Below are 8431 nucleotides of genomic sequence, written 5' to 3' on the forward strand. Positions count from 1 at the left end.
CCACCAACAACGTATGAGAGTTCCTTTTTCTCCGCAACCTTGCCAGCATTTATCATTCAAAGTCTTGGATTTTAGCCATCCTCACTGGGGTGAGATGGTATCTCAGTGTAGTTTTGATTTGCATTTCCCAGAAGCTGAGTGATGTTGAGCATTTTTTCATATGACTGTTGGCCATTTGTATATCTTCCTTAGAGAATTGCCTACTTACCTCTTTTGCCCATTTTTTTTATTGGATTGCTTGTTTTTTTATTGTAAAGTTGTTTAAGTTCCTTGTATATTCTGGCTATTAATCCTTTGTCAGATGAGATTTGTAATTTTATAATTAACAATCCAATAATATACTGATAGATTTTAGAATTTACACATTTATTTTATAAAAGTATATGAAATGCTTAAAGATAGGGTTTTAAAAATTTTTGGTGAGATTATTTGAATTTGAGTAGTTGAAATCTTTATAGCTGATAGTTTTTTTGTTTTATTTTGTTTTTCCTTTTTCGTTTTTTTCAGCATCCAACTGATTAGACTGATTTTGTTTCTTTTTATTTTTTCCCAGATGACACCTTGATTTCATTGCTGATAGTAAAATCTTAAACAGAGAGAACAATTTCTTCTTAGCATAATTCATAGAAAAGTATGTTGATGTGTTATAGAAGCCTAAGCTGAGGTGTTTGTACTTAAATGACACAGTTGTAGAAGATATTAGAATTTGAACTGTACCTTATACGTCAGCTTGTTCTATTCCTCCTTGTATGCATAAGAAAAACTGAGATCTACAGAAGATTAAATTATTTGATCCCAAAGCTAGTAAGTGACAGCTTTCTCTTCCAAGTTTTGCTGTCAGTCTAGTGCTTTACCTCACTGACTTAATTTGGTTGTCTTTGGGGCAGCTCTTCACATTGTTTTAGCAGAGAATAGCAGCTAGTGTGTTTTGGTGACCGAGCAGTGGTGTGTAGGAGGCATTGAAGACAAGTGCATTATTAGGGTTTTTGGTTACAAGTAACATTTTTTTTTTTCCTTTTTGTCTTTTTTACTGACCGGTAACGGGATCGCAACCCTCGGTGTTGCGCCCGCACCGTGCTCAGCCAGTGAGCGGGAACCGGTCTCCACATGGGATCCGAACCCTCGGCAGGAGCGCCGCCGCGCTCCCAAGCAGCGCACTCTCCAGTGCGCCACCGGGCCGGCCCTACAAGTAACATTTTTATCATATAGTTTATTATATTGTATAACACTCTGGAGATAGGGTATTTCAAAGATTTGTTAATTCAGAGCAAAAGGCCATAGTGAAAGATCCTAATCCATCCAGTGTTACCTCCCTCCCTCCCTCTTTCTCTCTCTTCCTCTTTCCTTCCTTCTTACCTTCTGTTTCTTTGTCATCTTCAGGTCCTTTGGTTAAGTATCAATTCTTTACATAGTCACTTTCAAGGGCAGAAAAAGATCTGTTTCCTCTCACATGTATCTTCTTAAGAGTGAATAAGCCCCTGAATGAACTTGTCTCATAGGTGATTGGCCAGAATTCCTTTAATGCCCAGGCTAAATGAATCCCTAGAAAAAGAAATGGAATTACCATATCAGAACTGGTTGTTGATGAACCAGAATTAATAGTTTGAGAGGAAATAAATGCTGTAAAAAGATTGCTAAATTAGATAGAAAATTGAATCATGTAACCAGACAATAAAACTAATCTTTTGGGCTATCTTCTCTACAGGACAGGGAGGGGGGAAAAACCTATAATACCTTGTCATTTTTCTACAAGTTAACTGCTAACTCGACAAGACTGTAAAATGGCGCCAGACTTAATCAGTTTTTAGTTAAATAGTTGCATTTCCTGAGAAAGTCAAATGAGCCTCAGGTGTGCTTATTAGAAATGCATGATATTAAAAGGTCTCTCAATCATATATTTACCTTATTTCCAACTTTTGATTACTTTTATCAACGGGAGTAAATGGTATTGTCAGGAAAGATGGTATAGGAAGAAAAAGATAATAGGATAAAAGGCCCAGTTCCAATCTATGCACATTATTCCAAATTAGGGAATTTTTTTTACCATGTTATTTGGCCTTTTTCTGCTGGCTGGCCTTTACTTTTTTTAGTTTCCCTCACATGCTGTCAATTACCCATTCTTCTCTTTCTTGGCTTAATGCTCACAGTAGTTTCCTCTGTGACACTGGCCACTAAAAAGGTTTTAATTTTTACTTAAATTCATAAATAACATTCATAAATGCCAACCAAATTAATTTAATCTTTAGAAACTAAGTTAAAGTACATAACAGGACCTGACATGGTATGTAGCACCTAAGTGTTTTGTAAGTATTATTTGAATATTAACATAACTCACTAGAATAAGCTTCCTGTTGGCAGAGATGTATCTTATTCACTGTTATGTGTATAATGCCTAGTATAGCACTTGAAATATTGTAGGAATTAAATATTTATTGAATAGTTTTTAAGACTGGGTTGGCAGGTAGCTCAGTTGGTTAGAACATGGCCTTATAACACCAATGTCAAGGGTTTGAATCCCCATAGCAGCCAGCCACCAAAAAAAAAAAAAAAAAAAAAAAAAAATTTTGAGACCAATTTCATTTTTAAAATGAGGAATGCCTCATAGCAGTGTTCTTCAAACTCCAGTTATATAACCCCAAGAAGAATTTTTTTTTAAAGTCCATACCTTCTGAATATTTTTAAATTGACATTTAAGTTTTCCATCATAAGTTTAAATAGTTGTAAAGGATGTAATTTCTAGTTAGGAAATATTGACATATTTAAATAAAAGTGTTACATCAATTTTAAAATGTATGCAGCAGAATATAAATACCATAGGATTTTAAATATCATCCACTTAAAAAATACATGAGTGAACCCCTTCACTAACCATTATAATTTTTACATTGCTTCTTTCTCTTCTTGAATTTTTATTTCTATTCCCCTTTCTCCCACAGAATCTTATCCTAATGTAATATATTTTTAGACTTGAAAACCTTCTACTAATCCGTTTGATTAAAATTTTTAAAAATTTTTTTGTGATTTCTGGATCATCTTTGTAATTATTCACGATACACAGTTGATCAAAACAGCATAAATGTGTTACAAATTCACCAAATTTTTTAGGCAAAAAGAAGTAAAATGTTATTGGGAATGTTTCTTTTGAACAAGATGTGGCAGAACATATTTTTGGACCTTTGATTAAAGGAAAATCTCTTAAGTTCAACATTTGAATTATTCCTTTGTTTGGCCCTTCAGAGGTTTCTACACCTCAGGGCAATGTGCTGTCAGTAGACTCAGAGTATGCTTTGATGGTAGACATGCTTTACTGTTATTTATCAGGTTGGAGATAGGACCACAGTGAAAGCGGAAGTGGGAAGGTAAACTCACGTGATGCTTCCAACATAGCATGGTATCAGGCAGTACAGTTTTACAAAGAGTATGTGTGGGAATCAGGGATTTCAAAATTGATTCCCATAAAACTCTCTGGGCCCACATACATGTTAGTAAATCTTTGTCTACCCTGAAGTCTATAGTATGAAGATTGCTACCTTAGAGGATAATTTGTAGAGATCATTTTAACTGGATTGTCATAAATGTGGTTCATTGAACAAGAATGTAGTGAATATGTGTTGTTTCTTCTATCTCTTCTTTTTCCATTCCAGGTGGTTCTGGCAGGAATCAATCACACTACCTCATCTCCCACAGGGAGCCTGAACAATCATATTAATCCTGTTTGTTTGGATATAGTAATTTGTCCAGCAATAAGCATAAAAACTAAGCAGATCAATGAAAGTCTTTCCCTGGAATTGGTATATAAATACTAGGGAAAAAATTTTTACTTTCTTTCTATTGGGAGCTGCTAAACTGGGAATATGTGAGTTTAGAGCTGTTGGCAATCATTTGAGGGTGCCTGTCTGTAGAAGGAAGATGAGCAGAACTAAGAGGCAGGGAGGCCAAACCAGGGGCCTCATGGGGCACAGCATTCAGTCCTTGAGGCCTTGGTTCCTGAAGCTTTTCTTTTGATTCTGTGAGCTACTCTAGTATCCTTTTCACCTACATGAGCCATTAAATTACTTTTTTTCTTTTTGCTTAATAAGTTAGTTTGAGTTTCATTTTTGTTGCTACTGACATAATTTTATGAATAATTCAAAAAAATAAACTCAAAGTGTTGTGAAATATCTGATGTAAAATGAGTAATTTTGAAAATTTGTCTCTTCTAGATTGTTGGACCTTCAGATGGAAGTAGTTACATTATAGATTATTATGGAACCAGACTTACAAGACTGAGCATTACTAATGAAACATTTAGAAAAACACAGTTATATCCATAAATATTTTTAAAAAGAAACAGTAAGTGATATCTATATCTAATTTTAATTATATATTATCCATATAAAAATATGAGAATGTTAGAACCATAGGAAATTTTAAGAGATCATCTAGTGTCGTAAACCTCTCCCTTTGCTTATGAGGAAACTCAGGTCTACATATGCCTGAAACATCTCTAAACATTTTTATGTATGCTCATTGCTCCTGCAGTTCTCAATTTAGACTCTCTCTTTGCCAGGAATATTGTTAAAGAACAAAGTTCCTAAGGAAAAAATAATATCAAAGCAAAAGGATATTCATTACATAATGGTTCTGATGAAAGTATGTGCTGTAGATAGTTCTATATAGCAGATGTTTTCTGCTGTCCATCTCTCCAAGGGTCAGTATAATCTTTAACCTCCTTCTTTTCTTGTCCTTCCCTAAACCTGAAAGTTGATAGAATCTGAACCCTGAACTACCTGTAAGCACTTATTCTAACCTAAAGTTTGGCTCTGCCCATGAGAATTATTTATTGGCCTCAGCTTTAAACAGGTAATACCTGTAGAAGTCAGAGATACCATCAGTTTTCTCTGATCAGTTCAACTCTCTGGTTCTCTAGGACTCTGCTACTATAAGGTTTTTATTTCAATTACCGTATGTTAGTTTATTCTAATAAATAACCTTCCAATAATGCAAGATTTTTCTCAGAAAGGAGTTTGGTAGAAAGTCAGGAAAGCCATTTCCTGGTGTAATCATTCCTGTAATGGAGAAGTCCCATCGAACATGTAGAGTGTACTTCTTAGGTAATAGTTTACTTTGAACTACCTAGCAGCTTTCAGAGAGACAGACAGGCAAAGAGAAAGACAGGGTAGATGGCTTGGCCATCATCATAGTACTAGAATTTCAGTCAGCTGTATCTCAGAGACTGTTTCTAGAGGCCAGGAAGAGAATAAACATTTGCTTTCTATATTGTAGTAGTGTATAAAAAGCATATGAAATATAATTTTGCCCTTCGAGTAGATTTTTATTTCTCACAGTAAAATTATGGGATATGCCTTATAGTTATTGTCATGGGATTGAACAGTGACAGATGTTGCAAGGCGTGATTAATTTATTTAATTGATTGCCCAAAAAGTTTTTCAGATCTTATAAACTGTAAGTCACTGAGTTTTAAAATTGAAGTGAACCTTAGAGATCCATTTGCATCTTCTTACTGGGGAACAAATTGAGACCTAGGAAGTCGAGACTAAGACATATAACTAATTAATGCAGAGCTGAAACTGGAATCTAGGTCTTCTATACATTCTATGATATGGTTGTTTTCTACCTTCCACCCTCCCCCACTGCCCACCAATGATACCATTTTGTATTAGGCATCTTCATTTTAGAAATCATTTCTCCTACTTTATGAGAAGTGTTGTGTAGTTTCATTTAAACTTATTCATACTATAAATTGTGTCTCTTTTAAAAGATTGTTTTTAAACCATAAGGTGTAAAAATTAAGCAAATGCAATTTTAAAAAGTGGTTCCATTTCTGTAGCTTATTATGTAAACATTTAATTGGGATTCCAGACTCAGATTTGAACCGTAAAACTTGAAGGACCCATAAGAAAGGAGATATCTACGTTGTCATTCATGTTATCTCTCTATAATATATAGAAGTGTTCCAAGAATAAAAAAATGTCTTGAGTAAATGAAGCGTTAAAATGTGCATCTGTAGTAACCTTATTGGACTTTTAAAATATTGTGTTTTAACATATTTCTTTTTTCTGTTTTAGGATTTGAGTCTCCTTGATTTTTAACTGCCAGTATGTGGATTTCCAGATTTTCCTTTTTCCTTCTTCACATACCACTTTATGGATTCTATATAATTTTTTTCATTGTGGTTATTTTTGTTAAAAGTATATTATTCTGAGATTTATTTAATAGGACTTTCTTTGAGAGCTGTTTAATAGGTCTTTCTGAGGCTACTGTCTCTGTGAGATAGATAGCTTATTACTCTGAAATTCTTTAATGTCTTTTACAAAGGCAAGTTACCACTTGTCATTTTTGCTTCTGAAAAATAAAAATATTGCTTATTCACATTTTTAGTGCTTTATAATTAAGAAAACCTTCCTAAATGTTGAATGTAGCTGTCTTCTGCATTTTAATCCTTCAAAGCAGTTCATCCATGGTATGAACAAATACTGTGTATATTGGATGGGGCTGCAGTCTTGTGTATCACGACCTACCTGGTTTTCTGCAGCTTTCAGATCTGTCTTTGCTGTGGTATCCAGGGAACTAAAGATCATCAGGGAGTCTGAAACCTTGAGGCAACATGGGTACTTCTGGCATCGATTCAGGCTTCTAAAGTGTGAACTTTTACTTTTTTTGCTTTGGGAGTGATGCGCTAGATTTTGGAAGACCAGATACTGACTCATCTAGCTCACTGTGGTTATATTTGGAGCTGGATGGACAAGGTGGAAACACCAAACAGATGATTAATGTCTTCCATCTGTCAGCACCACCAGGCAGATGCCAGCACAGGTGCCTTAAGTGATGCACCAGTGTCTGAAGGAAGCAGCACCTGTACATTAGCACCTAGGTTTTCTTAGCATGTTCAAGAGGTTTTGAGAAGATGGAAATACACGAAATGTTATGTCCCCATAATATGAATACTATCCCACTCTTTCTTTAGTGAAAGACATTCCAATTTCAAAATTACTAGGGTCTGGGCTCCTCAAGAGTAAAAATCTTAAATTTTTATCACTCATTTTCCTCAAAACTGTATAGTATAATTCACCTCATAATATGTTAGTAATTCAGTAATACCTTCTCCAGTTGATGGGAAATTATTAAATATTGATGGGAAATTACTAAATATTGATGAAGTGAATTGTTCCTAATAAGCAGTAGGACCATCTCTGATTGATTCATTAATTAAATGTGGTCTAGCATGTGGGAGGCACTGTTCTATGTGGGGATGCAGCAGTAAAGAAGACACAAAATCCCAGCCGTTTAGGAGCTTATATTCTCTTAGGATCCACTTTCTCACGGTGATGATATTTTTGGTCACAGAAAAGTTAATTGGTAAATGCCCATTTTCTAGTATTCCCTACTTCCTGTAGGTTGCAGACAGTGCTTTGAAGTTTACTTCAGTAATACCTAAGCCCAGATTTTAAAAGTCATAAGTTTACAGTCACGTAAGTTCAATTATATGTGAAATACCTGCAGTCAAATCATGAAAAGTAATCTTGATTCTTGCATAATCGTTAGTCATTAACTTGGCCAGGTGTGAAGTCTGTTTCAAAGCAGGTGCTTCTTAGAGTATTTATTCAAATTATGCCCTGAAAGGGTTGTTAAGTTTAGAAATAGTCACTTCACAATACATTATTAAACCTTTAGACTTTATTTTCACTATAGTTTCCTAACTTTACACAAGAACACTTCCAGTTTGCTTAATTCTCTGTTGCCTAATGTATGTAATTCCTTAACAAGTTTTTATTTATTTTTTAAACCTATATTTATATATTTAAATTCTGTCAGGTTTTTTTTGTTTGTTTTTCATGGAGCACTATTACTTTATGGCTGTTCGTTAGTAGCATGTGTGAGGATAAATTATATGCCTCTCTATCAGATGTTTTATATGATACCCTGCTTTTAGAACAGTGGTCAAAATTGTGAGGTGGATTAGCTCAGTCATTTCTTGTGTTAACTCCTAAACCATTTAGGGTAAATGGAATGGATTCTCTCAGTCCTACAGAAACATTTAGTGCTCTGTAGCTGTCATTTACAAATGGTACTATTTCAGTGTGAAAGGATTAACAGACTTTCCACAAGTACTTACCTCTTTACCCAGAAAGATTTCTTATCTACACTATGTTGAACTAAAGGACTTCTTTAAGACTTATGTCTACAGCCAGTATTTGTTCATGGGACTGCTAAGAGTATAAGAAATATTGGTTTGGGGATAGGTTTTGTTTTATTTTGTTTTACAAAAAGCTTTTTGTGTCATTTTCTCTTATTTTAACCTAGGTGTATAAGGCTAAGTTGAGCATTATAATGTTGACAGATAGATAGGAAACTAAAACAGATCTAATAGCAAGAAATTGGTTAGGGGGAAATTAGTTCTTAGTTCTTTTTTCTTTTCTTTTTGGCTGGT

General features: G+C 34.5%; 1 protein-coding gene across 1 annotated transcript in view; it reads left to right on the top strand.

Moving 5' to 3' along the window:
• LOC103605159 (TM2 domain-containing protein 1) overlaps positions 1-6376 on the top strand; it is a 32793-nt gene extending 26417 nt beyond the window's left edge. Inside the window, exons 4-5 of the mRNA XM_008589744.1 lie at positions 4203-4332; positions 6069-6376. Of these exons, the coding sequence (XP_008587966.1) occupies positions 4203-4313 (111 nt within the window). The 3' untranslated portion in view covers positions 4314-4332; positions 6069-6376. The remainder of the gene's footprint in view (positions 1-4202; positions 4333-6068) is intronic.
• The last annotated feature ends 2055 nt before the right edge of the window (positions 6377-8431 follow it).

The sequence above is a fragment of the Galeopterus variegatus genome, unplaced genomic scaffold (assembly GCF_000696425.1).
Source record: "Galeopterus variegatus unplaced genomic scaffold, G_variegatus-3.0.2 Scaffold5631, whole genome shotgun sequence".
Lineage (NCBI taxonomy): Eukaryota > Metazoa > Chordata > Mammalia > Dermoptera > Cynocephalidae > Galeopterus > Galeopterus variegatus.